The sequence below is a fragment of the Microcaecilia unicolor genome, chromosome 9 (assembly GCF_901765095.1).
Source record: "Microcaecilia unicolor chromosome 9, aMicUni1.1, whole genome shotgun sequence".
NCBI lineage: Eukaryota > Metazoa > Chordata > Amphibia > Gymnophiona > Siphonopidae > Microcaecilia > Microcaecilia unicolor.
The window spans coordinates 39729948-39745566 of record NC_044039.1 but is presented as its reverse complement, the minus strand read 5'-3'; the positions used below and the strand labels follow the sequence as shown (position 1 = coordinate 39745566).

Genomic DNA, 15619 nt, shown 5'->3' with positions numbered 1-15619 from the left:
TACTATTTTTTTTTTTAATTTTAGGTCTTGCGTTGACATTTGGATTAATGCACGGTACCTGCTCCCAGGTAATACAAAAGCACTTACCAACTCCTATTTAGGAGGCAGTAAATGGTCTTACTTTAATGCTGGGTTAGGCAGGTAAGTGCAGTGCATTAAGTGCCAAATGTCTTCCACACCCACTCTCTGCTCATGTCACACCCCCTGACAGAGAAATTCACAAAAATTAAGTAATGTGCAGTAACAGGCAAACTACCACAAAACCCCTTAACATGGTAGCTTGTTTCTGTGCATTAAGGGGTCCTTTTACCAAGCTGCAGTAAAAAGGACCCTCCGGTAGCAGTGGGGGCCATTTTTGCTGTGCGCCAGGGCCCTTTTTACCATAGCGGGTAAAAAGCCCCTAAAAAAGACATGGCCGTGCAGTAAGATTATTCTTACAGCATGGCCATGCACGGGAGGAGGGGGAGTACTTACTGCCACCCATTAAGGTGGCGGTAAGGGCTCCCGCGGTAACCCAGCAGTAACCGGGCAGCAATTACCACCGAGTTAGCGCAATGCTTGAAATTACAGAATTATTTTCTGTAGCGCTAGAAATGGCATGCGCTCGAGGCGGAACTACTGCAGGTAGTTGGGCCGGTGGTAGTTCCAGGTTACCGCGCAGCTGCACATTAAAGACTAGATTCAGTAAATGGTGCTCAAAATTTGGCACCAAAAAAAAAAATCTATGCTGAACTGCATTCTATAACGGGCGTTCCAGGATCGGCACCCTTTTGTAGAATAGCACATAGTGCAGGGATCTGCACCCAACTTGGGGTTCAAGGAGTTAACACCAACTGAAACCAAGTTTGAGTCCTGGAGCGCAAGTTGGGCGTGGTTCTGCGCCATTCTATAACTGCGAGCATTTTAAGGGACAGCCCTGACCCACCCATTCACCTCCCATTTATAGAATAGCGTCTAATTGTGTTTTTGTGTGGATCTTGTTTCTGCGTCTCGCATACATTAGAATGCTTTTCTGTGCTGAAAATTCGGTGTGAAAGTAGCACCTAACATTTGGCGCCATATATAGAATTCTCCCGTAAGTGCTTATCGCATTTCAAAAACTCACGCGATAACAACTCTAAGTAGACCCTTCTACTAGAGTTGTTATCGCGTGAGTTTTTGAAATGCCAATGAAAGGAAATAAAATATAAGGGCCCCTTTTACCAAGCTGTGGCAAAAAGGGGCTGACTGGCATTGATGTTTGTTTTATACGCGTGCCGAGGCCCCCCTTTTACTGCAGCTGGTAGGGAAGTCTCGCCTTCCTGCAGGAAATGGCCATGCAGCAAGTAAAGCACTTGCCACGCAGCCATTTGGGGGGGGGGGGAGCCTTTTCCGCTACCCATTGAGGTAGCAGTAAGGGCTCCCGCATTAACCCGGCGGTAAACAGGCAGCATGCGGCACTGCTCGATTACCGCTGGGTAAATACATTTTTGTAGCTCCAGAAATGACGGCGTACTAGAGATGGGAAGTACCACCAGACTGCTGCGGTAGCCTGGCAGTATTTCCTGAATAGCAAGTGGTAAGCCTGTGTTGGGCTTACAGCCGTTTAGTAAAAGGAACCCCAAGTTCTGTATGTTTTATTTATTTTATTTGTTGCATTTGTATCCCACATTTTTCCACCTCTTTGCAGGCTCAATGTGGCTTACAAAACATCATGAATAGTGGAAATATATGAGAAAGTATACATTTAGTAATATATATTTTAGCTTTGTCTCCATGATTTTATAATTGGTACTAGTATAATGAATGCAGGACCGAGTTGTATCACCGTGCTTTAGCTTTGTTTCCTTACTTCATGGTTGGTTTGAATGATGTCTCCAGATATCACAGTTCCAGTGCTCTGAGTTCGTGTGGTTTTTTTTTTTTTTTTCTTGCTGTAGGAACTGGAAGAAGCCCTTCACCAAGGGGACCTGGAGTTTATCAGTGACCTGGTTTCCTGTTTGCTTCAGGGCTGCTACCAACGCAGGGACATCACGTGAGTTGCCTGCTGCTTCCCTCTGTTACAGAAGCAGAACACCCACCTCTCAGGGGGAATGGAGGTGAATCATGGAACAGCCTCCCTGTAGATCTCAGGCAGAACAAAAATAGTGATAAGAATCAAAGAAAGCATGGGACAATTGCAGAAGATCCTTAGTGATAGGGATTTTGCAGTAAGTAAGAAAAACTGGCAGAATACATGGCCTGTGCACTCTTTATCTGTCGCCATGTCCCCTAACTCAGGGTTTCCTAAGTCAGTCCTGGAGTACCCTCTTGCCAGTCAGGTTTTCAGGATAGCCACAATGAATAAGCATGAGATTGATTTGCATACACTGCTCCATTGTATGCAGATCTGTTTCATGCATTTTCATTACAGATATTCCGGAAACCTGACTGGCAAGGAGGTACTCCAGGACCGACTTGAGAAACACTGCCTTAACTAGTCCAAAAAAAAAAAATAGTCCTGTTTCTACACTGAAAATAGAATTTAAATGAGTAACATCTTAATTTTATAGTAGCAAGACTCTCCACAATTCAGTAGTCGAAAACAGAATGAACTGCAAAAATTGGCAAGCAAGCTAATTTAGATTGTAATGGGCAGTAGGTTTTGCAAAACAGACTACAGATTTACAGGCTGATTCTCAAAGCTCAGGCACTATCACCCACAGTGCAAATTTTATAGTGCAACAACAGTGCAGAAAAATAGCCAACTAATGCTTAAAGGAAATAACATTCAAATGTTATGCATAGATAATTCACACTATTAAACTGAAAGGAAGAGGAGGAATGTGCCTGGCACATGTACACAAAAGTTTTACAGTAAGCACAGCGCATGTCCAGACAAAACCGGCGTTATTGCATCATGGTTTACATGTTAATACCTGCCAATGAGCTCTCACCACCCTCCCCCTGATATTCAACCAGTGGCAGGCAGCACTGTTAAAGCCGGTGTTGAACCCGGATATTCTTTGCCGGGCCATATCTGGTCGCCGGTATTGAACATACATTTTTTTTTAAGCCGGCTAGCACATGCCCAGTTAACGCGATATTAAGAGCTAAGCGGTCATTCGTTATCGCATAAAGATAGGACTCCTATTTACGCGGTCTTATGTATGCACGAACACTGGCCATTTAGCTCTGAGTATCAGGAGCTAACTGGGTGCCACTCCCGGAACACCTCCAACATAGCTGGCTTGCGCTTTTTTGCCAGCCAGTCATTTTCAGCAAAGATAACTGGTTAATTGCCCCTGAAAATGATCAGATAGCTGCCGATAAGTGAGTTAACTGGTCTGCGTCCATTCCTGGCTGGTTAACGTGTTTTGAATATTGACTGGCCAGTGTGTTGTGCAGTACAGTAGCAATGTACAATCATATAAAGTAGAGCTGTACCTAACAGCATATTTTACTGTTCGGCCAAGTACGAATAACAAAAAATATTATTCGATGAAATACAAGGACCACATACAAATAATGGGCATTGAGCTTTAATCTCTTCGAGCCAGTCAAGGTTCAGGTCATACTTGGAATCCTTGGAGTTGGCTGAAGTCCTTCCTACCAACATATATCTAAGGACCATTTTAGACTCTCTTATCCTTTCCCTATTTTCTTCTTTCCCTGTTCCTTCTATTCTAACTAATTTACTTGTAATCATACCACCTCTGATCAGGTGATAGCCTATCAGTGCATTGTAAGCCACTTTGAGCCTGCAAAACTGGGAAAAACATGGGGTATAAATGTACAATAAATAAAATAAAATATAACAAATAAAAAAAAAGCAACGTGAAATCTGAGATCAAGTGTTTAATTCAGTAGGATTTAGCACAGTAAAGCCCCTGTTTATTCATATTTGAATTTAAATCACTATTCGGCTACGAATAATGTATTTGAGGCTGACTCGAATACGAATATTCAGTACAGCCGTAATTTAAAGTGATACGGAAAGCATTGAGGACATTTATTTCATGTCATTTCTACTCTGAAATTACAATGAAAACACATTTTCATTAAAATGATTTAGCATGTACTTAAAACACAGGGACAAAACAAAAACAAAATGGCAGTGAAACAAAAACATGTGTTTCCGTGTGCACCCCTGTTGTGCAAGCCCTTCCTCCAAATCATTGCTGCATAACAGCTTTTATTGCTCTTCCAAATACATATTTTGTGAAACATTCAAGATGTGCATTTGATGTACACCAGTGGTTTTGTTTAGTTTGTTTTGCCAGTCCCATCACTGCTTAAGCTTTATGCACTTCATCATCACTGGTCTATTGTTTGCTAAAAAAAATTTCTAAGAGCTTGTCCAATATTTTATTAACTCCAAATTACTGCTCTTCTTATTCATTAACTTTAAAAAGTAAGATATTTTCACTTAGTTTATTCTGATCTAAAACTTCATAATCCTAGTCTGTATGCTCCACATTTATTGATTGATTGACTGGGATTTATTAACTGCCTTTATGAAGAGATTCACCCAAGGCAGTGTACAGTAGATACAGTCTAACATCAAACTTTTACAATTTTGTTGACTTCATAACAATAGTAAAATATACAAGTATAAACATAAATACAATGAACGAGGGAAACTTAAAAACAGCAAATTGAAACCAAATAATAAGACTATCATAAAACAGGATCAAAAATATACACATTTAACAGCGCTGAAATTCAAACAACAGATATAATATGATGCAAGCATAATAGTGATGGAATATCCAAATAGATTCCCCACCACACTCCCCTCTCCTGCTGTTGCTGTATGCCTACTCTACTGAGCTGGCACTTAATGCTTAAAATGTGTATTTCCTTTTCTTTGTTGTAAATTTTATTGTGAAACGTGGTAACTGAAAGGTGTAGTTTGCTACAGGTTGCTTTCTGTACTGCAAGCTAGTGGCAGAAAGCATGGCAATGCCTGCTGCTGTGGGATGGTGGTATCCCTATGGTTAAAGTATAAACTCCATCCTTTGAAATGTCTTAGCAGTGACACCTAATGGTTATATGTATTACTACGCTTTGTTTCATTTTATTCTTCTTTACAAACTAAGGAATGTTTGGGTATCGCTCTGTTCAAACCATCCCGACCATCTCCCTCCCAGGTCAGAGAGAAAGTACAGATGCCCAGGTATAGAGGGTGGAAAGAATTCCATGAGCCAGGCTTCAAATGTGCGCTTTCAACTCTGCGCTTTCCCCAGTTGTTTGCTTTGTAGCATAAATGTTGTTATGTTAGAATTATATCCTAATATACATTCTGACAAGTAGAAGGAATGGGTGAAAAATCCAAAAGGGAAGGAAGCAACAGAATTTGCAAAGGAAGAGAAAAAAAAACTCTTCAAGGAACTGAAACAAGTGACAAATACATAAGTATAGTGGGAAATACAAATTGGAACACCAGGAACCATTCATGGAACAACATGAATGGTTAAGGAGAGGTGAATTGAAGTCTAATCAGTTCAGTGGCATACCTACCTTGGTGAGCTGTTAAGCATTCAAAAAGTCCTCCTTCTAGCTCACTTAGATGAGATCATTTGATAAGCTTTCTTTTCTATGTATATATATCTAATTATTGTGGTTTTTGGTGTGGTAGGTATACTAGATTTTCAGCACATCAGTGAATCCAAGATGATACTGAGAAGAATGTATTTGAGATGATTCACATACGCATGCATTCCAGAAAGTAGGCTGTATGTATTCTGCATTTTGTGATATTGCACTGACCAGAAATCTCTACTGTTGATAGATTCTGCAAAACTAAAGACGTGTAACACAGGTTTATCTATAGTCTCACAATTAAAACTGACATTTTTCTCCATGTTAGCAGGTTTTCTTTCTGAATTATGAAAGACTTATTAAAATTAGTGTTGAAAATGCTTCCAAATCAATAGCAAGGTGCAAACAATACAAAGTATAGGTAACCAAGACACCAAACATCAAGAACAAATTAATGGCTACCATTAGCATAACTGAAACAAAAGTTAAAACTTTCATTTTATAAAGATTTTACAAAATAACATAACAACCCCCCAAAAGGAAAAAAGAACAGGCACACCCAACCACAGCACTGTCAGCATAATCTGTTTCAGGAAATGGATGAATGTATTTTTATATCTGTTAGTACTTGCACTCTGGAGTGGAGGAAATTTTGCAAGTATTAAAATAACCAGTGAAAGAATTATGATTATGAGTCCACATAGCAATCTGTAACTGATGGCTCAGTGACACATGGGAAGTCTCCAATTCAATCCCCAACATAGGCCTTCATTCCCTTCGTTGGTTGGGGCTGGAGTTGCTGTGGGCTAGAAGGTGGAGAGGGAATTATGATCATTTCTTAAAGGTGACATAAAAGGGCTTTTATAAAATTGGCCAGGGGTTAGATATAAACGTAGAAAATGATGATGATAGGCCAATATGGCCTATCCAGTCTACCTATCCATACCGACTACTAATCTGTACTATCCTTTCCTCTCGGAGATCCACTGTGCTTGTCCTATGCTTTCTTGAATTCAGATACAGTCCTAATTTCCATCATCTCTACTGGGAGGCTATTCATTCATCCACCACCCTTTTCTGTAAAGAAGTATTTCCGTAGATTGCTCCTGAATCTATCCGCTTTAACTTTCATCCTATGCTCCCTCATTCCATTGCTTCCTTTTAGTTGGCAGAGGCATCCCTCCTGTGCACTTGTACCACAGAGGTATTTAAATATCTCTTTCCTCTTCATCCACCAGACCAATTCAGAACATATAGGTTGTGGCGCTCAATCAGTAGATAGAGATAGACATAAGCTGTGACCTCTGACCTAGATGAAGGTTCATACAGCACCAGCTCGTAAGTATCCTCTGTCTCTAGCAGATGGTGATGGACATTCCATGCAGTAGTGAACTGATCTGGTGAAATGCTCTTGAGCACAGCTGGAGAACTGGACAACAATTGAGCTTGTCTGGTCAGAAGGAATTTGAATCCAGCCAGAATATGTTTTTCTCAGGGATACCTGGAGGAGTTCATGTTCCTCCCTTTCTAAGGCAGACTTCTGTATTTTCTTTATTTTACTACTCACTTTTTCTTTTTTGTTATTTCTTGGTTTATTTCTTTTATGAAGAGCCTTTAGCCACAGTTCAGCTCTTTTTGTCTGAGTTGCTCTGAAGCTACAAGGACTTGAGTTTTCTAGCAGGAGGGAGCTCTCAAACTTATTTTCTTAGGTGTCTTCTGTTCCATTAGTAGATTGAGGTGAACTTTTTGTTACCACAGTGCTCCTCAGAGCAGCACTGGGAATAGCGTGAAATTACGAGGATTGGAACGTCATTCAATGGCATTTTTCTGAGGTAATCTTTTCTCCGCTGTCCTTTGCTGGCAAAAGTTTGTGAGAGAACTGTGAAGTGCTTAGCCATGTTTTGTGAAGAGCCTCTGTTGTAGTGGCTAGGGACAGTTTTACGGTTCACTAGTAGTTGGGTGGAGGCCTACTAACTGCATGCTCATGGAGGCACCATCTGAAAAGGGTAAAGCAGTATTCTGCTTCCATTCAGTTTTACATCTACGCAGATGATATGCAGCTACTCATTCCCATTGAACCTTATTTACCCACAGCCCTGAATAAACTGACTGTCTAACATCAATTCAAGAATGGGCTAAAAACAACAAACTTTGCCTGGACTCAAGTAAAACCGAGCTTCTCTGGGTCCCTAACACAAGTGGATACATACATGACAGCAAAATGTCTTTTAGGAAGTACGAACTCCCCCTCAAATCACAAGTCAGAAACCTTGGATTCAACACTTATTCTGAATCCCCAAATCCAAGCAACCTTTAAGAGCTTCTTCTACTATTTGTGACAGCTGTTCTGCCTGTCTCCTTACATCAAGAAGGTAAATCTTATCCCAGTTGTGCATGCCATGATAACATCAAGATTGGATTACTGTAATGCACTCTACAACGGTCTGACTACAAAGGGCCTGCACCAGCTATAATTGATTCATAATGCAGCAGCAAGACTCAGAAGGTTGCAAGCAATGTGACCAAATCACATCATTTTTGCAAAAACGTCACTGGCTACAAATACAATACAGAGCTAAATTTAAAACTCTTGTGCCTGATCTTCAAGGCCCTTAAAAGAAATGACCCTCAGTACTTGAAGAATAGGATGATCCTCTACACACCTTCAAGGACACTAGGGTCCTCTCAAGGACTATTACTAACCGCACCCTCTCCAAAAGACATTACATGATGTGATACCTGCAAGTGAGCCTTCTCTGGAGTAGCCCCCACATTCTAGAATGCAGTCCCTGAAAGGCTCCGCTTAACACAAGACTATCTCTACTTCAGAAAGCAGGCTTTTCAACCAGGCCTTTAATGGAAGAAGTAACTTAACTTGTTAGTCTCACTCACACGCAAGGAGTGACACAGTATGCACATACTGCAGCAGGACATGTTTATCTACTCCTACCTTAGCTGAGATAATATTTAACCATCTCTCTAACCTCATGTGCACCTTTCTTTAAATTAGTCACCATATTTTCTAACTCCTCTTACTCTCTTACCTATCTATATGTTCCATCTTTGCTTATACCCTATACCCTACACTGTCAGTTAAAATGTTCTATTACGTATTGTGTTGACATTGTAAGTAGTATACTATGCCATACTTTGTATTGTTAGTTGAATATTTTTACTGCTGTAATTGTCTATTGCTCATGTTTGATTTATTCTTACTGTACACCATCTTGAGTGAATTGCTTTAAAAAGGCGGTAAATAAATCCTAATAAATTATGGCTACCGCTGCACTGGGGTCAGTATGGAGCTTGCAGAGGGAGCTTGAGCCAGGGATGCATTCAGATTAATTGGGAAGGCTTTCTTGGCACCTTTGAAACACATAAGTGGCTACTGGAAATTCTTCTCATCAATAGCCACCTTCTCTTTTGCTCCACAAAGCGATTCTGTTGAAGCAGAACCAGGAATTTTAGTGAGAAATCCAGAGGTTCTCTGAAGGGGTTTCTCAGGCAAAAAAAGACCCAGTTAGATCTCTGAGAGGACTGGGAGTCTGTCAGTGGTATCTTTTGTTGAGTCTAAGCCTTTTTATATGTGAAAATTTTTTTATTTTCAAATAAACAAGATCAAAAAGATAGCCATTCAGAATTCATATCAACAAACTCTAATTCCCCTTCCCTCCCTGAGTCCTTCCGCCCTGAAAAAGCTGGAGCAAATTGCCACGAATGTTCTCCACAATGTCAGAAGGTCTGTTTTCTTCTTATGATCTCTTGGACAAACAGAGAAAAAAGGAACCACAAAGTTCTTGCTCCCTCCCCCATCCCACCCAATCATCGTTTTATTTATACCTTTTTATACCACTCTATTTGACTTGCAGGGTAAGGTAGTTTACAGACTAAACAATGAGAGAGGAAAATACAATCTAAAAACAGAATACACAACCATTCAAGCCTTCAACATAACATATATGAAATAATTAAAAGGAGACACAGCTATTTCCAAACTGTATGGGAGTGGTGCCGAAAAAAAAGACTTAGCCATACCCAGGACAGGTGCTGTAGGCCTGTTGGAACAGCCAAGTTATGACTGATGACTTAAATTATTTCACCGATAATTCATTGTGGATAATGGCAGGGTGTTCTAAAGAGCAGAAACAGTGAAATAAAAAGCATTTTGTCTAGTGGTCTCAAACTGTGCAGTTTGAGGTCCAGGTAGGACCATATGATGGTCATTCAGTGACCTAAAGAATATGAGTAGGAATTGTTAGAGTGGCTAGATACAATGGGGTACCCATCTGAAATATCTTAAAGGCAAGAAGCAAGATTTTAAAATAAATTTTACCCTGAGTTCAACAGGAATCCAGTAGTGGCTCATAAGTAAAGGAGAAGGTGCTTAGACAGGAGAATAACAGCAGATGGATAGCTCTGTTTTGAAATGTTTATAGTTTTTTGAAAGTTGATTTAGGGGAGCCAGGATAGATTATGTTGCAATGATCAATCTTTGTCATATGAACAGCAAGTATGAGCGAGTGAAATAAGTCATGATCAAAAAATGCTCGTGCTAAGTGCAATTGTCGCAGAACAAAGAAGTCCATGTTAAAAAAAGAGGACACATGAGGAACAAATGAGGGGTGGGAGTTGAGAATAAATCCTAGATAATGGAAAGTGTCAATATGATTGATTGTAGTACTAGAAGGTAAAGAGCAGTGGTAGGACGAGTAAAATGAACAGAGAGCCAACAGGCAACTGTCTTTTCATGGTTAAGTATTAAAAGATGTTCAGACAGCCACTGGGCAATAGAATCAAGACAGTTTTGAAGCCGGGTAAAGTCAGGACTGCCCAGGTCAGTATAATGGAGGAGTAAAATGTCATCTGCATAATCTGGAAAGAAACAGTGTGATCTTGAATGATGATCGCTAAGGAATTTAAGAAAAGATTATACAGCATTGGGAAGAGGATCAACCCTTGGGGAGTGCCACATAAATGGTTCAACAGTCTAGTCAGATGAAGACTATGCACAATGACTCTAAAAGTACGATCTATTAGGAAAGTTTGAAACCAATTCAGGACAGTGCCTGTGCCTAACTGTAACATTATAGTGAGCTTTGATTCTGGTGACCTGGGTTTGATTCCCACTGCAGCTCCTTGTGACCTGGGCAAGTCATTTAACCGTCAGTTGCCCCAGGTACAAAAAACTTAGATTGCGAGCCCTCTAGGGAGAGAGAAAGTACTTGCATATATTGTGTACAGCACTGGGTATGTCTAGTAGCACTATACAAATGAGGAGGAGGAGGAGGAGTCTGTTCAGTAACAGGCTCTGTGCCATTGGAGTCAGGGTTTATATGTATGAGTCCCTCTCTTAGGTTTGGGGATAACTCATGCCTCTCTTGCCTCCCAAGTGACTAGTGTATGAAGCTGGTTCTCCATTTCTAGTAGGCAGGAAGTTCCAACGATGTCCCTGATTGCAGATACATTTCCTTCCCATCAGACTCATTTTGCAAAGTAATAGATTCTGCCCTTTACCGTGTCCCCTCGTAACCAAAAATGGCTGACAACAATATCTAGGGAGTCATTGCAATTCTATATCCCTCTGTAAATGTGTCGTTTATTCAGCCACAACAGTCCAAATTTGCTGTATCTTCAAATTTTTCCAAAATGAATGACATTTTACACTCTAATAAACTCCTCCCTTTCCTAGGCAAGAAAAGCAGGATTTTCCAGCCTCAGTATGAAAGCTACATTCCTTCTAATTGATGATTGATCTGTAAGATTCAGGTTACTACTCTTCCATTGTATTAATAATTTCCAAGCTTTATTTATATTTATTTTAGCGCATTTCTATCCCACATTTTCCCACAAGTGCAGCTTCCCATAAAGGCCTAAGGAGTATACTTCTGCCCAGCTATAGGGGGATTAAATTATAAGGGATGTAATCTCCACTGGCTACCAGTGGAAGCTTGCTTAATATTTAAACTATGTTGCTTTGCCTTACTGATAATTCAAGGTCAGGCACCACACAGTATATGGTACCTCTTGTTGTTATGCTTGATAAGAATTACAAGGCATTTTTTAAAGTTTCAATATTCATCACCACAAGGGGTTATTTATAAGAAAAAAGCTAGAACTGACTGTCCCATATCAAATCACTATGTGGTGGAATGACTTATGTATGTGTGTGTGTGTATGTATGTATATACAGTGGGGGAAATAAGTATTTGATCCCTTGCTGATTTTGTAAGTTTGCCCACTGACAAAGACATGAGCAGCCCATAATTGAAGGGTAGGTTATTGGTAACAGTGAGAGATAGCACATCACAAATTAAATCCGGAAAATCACATTGTGGAAAGTATATGAATTTATTTGCATTCTGCAGAGGGAAATAAGTATTTAATCCCTCTGGCAAACAAGACCTAATACTTGGTGGCAAAACCCTTGTTGGCAAGCACAGCGGTCAGACGTCTTCTGTAGTTGATGATGAGGTTTGCACACATGTCAGGAGGAATTTTGGTCCACTCCTCTTTGCAGATCATCTCTAAATCATTAAGAGTTCTGGGCTGTCGCTTGGCAACTCGCATCTTCAGCTCCCTCCATAAGTTTTCAATGGGATTAAGGTCTGGTGACTGGCTAGGCCACTCCATGACCCTAATGTGCTTCTTCCTGAGCCACTCCTTTGTTGCCTTGGCTGTATGTTTTGGGTCATTGTCGTGCTGGAAGACCCAGCCACGACCCATTTTTAAGGCCCTGGCGGAGGGAAGGAGGTTGTCACTCAGAATTGTACGGTACATGGCCCCATCCATTCTCCCATTGATGCGGTGAAGTAGTCCTGTGCCCTTAGCAGAGAAACACCCCCAAAACATAACATTTCCACCTCCATGCTTGACAGTGGGGACGGTGTTCTTTGGGTCATAGGCAGCATTTCTCTTCCTCCAAACACGGCGAGTTGAGTTCATGCCAAAGAGCTCAATTTTTGTCTCATCTGACCACAGCACCTTCTCCCAATCACTCTCGGCATCATCCAGGTGTTCACTGGCAAACTTCAGACGGGCCGTCACATGTGCCTTCCGGAGCAGGGGGACCTTGCGGGCACTGCAGGATTGCAATCCATTATGTCGTAATGTGTTACCAATGGTTTTCGTGGTGACAGTGGTCCCAGCTGCCTTGAGATCATTGACAAGTTCCCCCCTTGTAGTTGTAGGCTGATTTCTAACCTTCCTCATGATCAAGGATACCCCACGAGGTGAGATTTTGCATGGAGCCCCAGATCTTTGTCGATTGACAGTCATTTTGTACTTCTTCCATTTTCTTACTATGGCACCAACAGTTGTCTCCTTCTCGCCCAGCGTCTTACTGATGGTTTTGTAGCCCATTCCAGCCTTGTGCAGGTATATGATCTTGTCCCTGACATCCTTAGACAGCTCCTTGCTCTTGGCCATTTTGTAGAGGTTAGAGTCTGACTGATTCACTGAGTCTGTGGACAGGTGTCTTTCATACAGGTGACCATTGCCGACAGCTGTCTGTCATGCAGGTAACGAGTTGATTTGGAGCATCTACCTGGTCTGTAGGGGCCAGATCTCTTACTGGTTGGTGGGGGATCAAATACTTATTTCCCTCTGCAGAATGCAAATAAATTCATATACTTTCCACAATGTGATTTTCCGGATTTAATTTGTGATGTGCTATCTCTCACTGTTACCAATAACCTACCCTTCAATTATGGGCTGCTCATGTCTTTGTCAGTGGGCAAACTTACAAAATCAGCAAGGGATCAAATACTTATTTCCCCCACTGTATATATATATATATATATATATATATATATATATATATATATATATATATATATATAAACTTTTGAAAATTATTGAAAATATGGTTATTCTGTAAATTTGTGAAAAATATCTAAGTTGAACTGATACTGTATTTTTCTAGGAAATTGGACTACTTCTTTTTTTTTTTTTTTTTATTGTAAGCCGCTTTTCCATATCATCAAGCTGATCAAGCCATAGACTGGTGGGTTGTGTCCATCTACCAGCAGGTGGAGATAGAGAGCAATCCTTTTGCCTCCCTATATGTGGTCATGTGCTGCCGGAAACTCCTCAGTATGTTCTCTATCTCAGCAGGTGGTGGTCACACACAGCAGCAGCTCTGGCTAGGCCTCCAAGCCTAATTTTTAGGTTTTGTTGAGTGCCTGGGGTTGAGGGCTCTTCTTGAGCAAGTGCAAACCTGGTGGCGCCAGGTCCCTCCTTTTCTCCCCCCTCCCGCTGGCTCCGTTAAAAAAAAAAAAAAAAAAAAAAAATTTTGAACGTCCTTAAAGGCGTTTATTTCGACGTTTATTTAAACGTTTATTGCAGCTACTCACTGGGACACCAGGTCGTTACAGCTCGGAGCGGAAAGCAGGTAATTTTTACCTTTTTATAACGGGCAGGGGGTTCCCCGATTGATCTCCACGTGGCATATGGCGTCGGAGGGCGAGGGCGCAAAGAGTCGCTCCCCAGATCGCTTAGGCGCTTCTAGAGGGGATGCGGGGGTCTTAAAGTCTGATTCGCCCTTGTTGGGTGACAGTTTTGTGACCGATGAGTGTCCCGGTCCTTCCTCCGGCGTGGCGGTTTTTCCCGCCATAAACGCCCATCCCCCGCTGCTCGCCTCCGCCATCTTGACCGGCCACGCGGCTCGGACGGCTTCTTCGTGGGCCGCCCTTGAGGGAGACATTAATGCCATGGACGCCCTTAATTTGGGCGACGGCACCAAAGCGGCTAAAGTTAAGCGCCGTTTTTCCCGCGCGGCTCCTTCGCGGAGTGTCGCGCCGGACGCCATTTTGGATGCGCAGCATGTCTCTCCCCCGCTCTTGCGAGCGCCGGTTGAGGGTGCGTCTAGGGCTGTAGCCCAGGCTGCGGAAGTGCACAGTCTGGGGGGTTTCTCCCCTGAGTTTGTTTTGCTGCTGCATCAGTCCTTCCTTATGCAAAACGCTGCCCCTGCTCCCTCGTTTGGTAAAGAGGTTGAGGTCCCCGGAGGTAAACGCCCTCGGGTTGATTCCCAGGCCTTGGAGGACCTTGTCTCCTCCGATGTAGATGAGGGCAGCGTATCTGAGTTCTCCCAACGGTCCTTTGCGGATTCCTTGGAGGAGACGGATCCCCGCTCGGTTGGAGCGGATGACCCCTCTGCAGCGCGGCTTTTTAGCTCAGAGGATTTGCCCAACCTGTTAGTGCAGGCCATGGGCATTTTGAAGATTTCCTCTCCGGAGGACGTCTCTCCCTCAGCCCCTGTTGGCTCTGCCATTATGCTGGGGACGAAACGCCCGCCTAGAACCTTCCACGTGCATGATGCCATGCACACCTTAATTTCGGCTCAATGGGATGTCCCGGAAGCGAGCCTCAAAGTGGCTAGGGCTATGTCCCGCCTCTATCCTTTGCCTGAAAGTGAACGTGAGGCCTATCTGTGGCCTACCGTGGATTCTTTAATCACTGCGGTGACTAAGAAAACGGCTTTGCCGGTGGAAGGTGGCACGGCCCTAAAGGACGCACAAGACAGAAGATTGGAGGCGGCCTTAAGGTCGTCCTTTGAGGCGACTGCTTTAAGTTTGCAGGCCTCGGTTTGCGGTTCCTATGTGGCCAGGGCGTGCCTGACTATGGTGCAGCGGGCTTCCCCCTCGGATCATTCCTTGAGGGCTGATTGGCCGGCCCTGGAATCGGGCTTAGCCTATTTGGCAGACTTGCTGTATGATGTCTTGAGAGCCTCAGCTAAAGGCATGGCTCAGACAGTCTCTGCGCGGCGGTGGCTTTGGCTGAAACATTGGTCTGCTGACCACGCCTCTAAATCCCGCCTGGCTAGATTGCCTTTTAAAGGCAAGCTGCTCTTTGGGGTCGAGCTGGACAAAATCGTGACCGATCTCGGCACGTCTAAGGGCAAGAAGTTACCAGAGGTCAGGGCTCGGGCTAGTACTCGTTCCGGTACCTCCAGAGGACGGTTTCAGGAAGCCCGTCGGTACCGCCCGGGCAGGTCGGGCTCCTCTGCCCCCTCTTCCTTCAAGAGGACTTTCTCCCCCAAGCAGCATTCCTTTCGCAGAGACCGCCGTCCCGGAGGTGCTCCCTCCGGTCCTCCCCCAGGGTCTCGTACCCAATGACGGGG

General features: G+C 42.8%; 1 protein-coding gene across 1 annotated transcript in view; it reads left to right on the top strand.

Moving 5' to 3' along the window:
- The window catches only part of LOC115478017 (cat eye syndrome critical region protein 2-like), a 321056-nt gene that overhangs the window by 178820 nt on the left and 126617 nt on the right, over positions 1-15619 (top strand). Inside the window, exon 2 of the mRNA XM_030215212.1 lies at positions 1920-2014. Within this exon, the coding sequence (XP_030071072.1) occupies positions 1920-2014 (95 nt within the window). The remainder of the gene's footprint in view (positions 1-1919; positions 2015-15619) is intronic.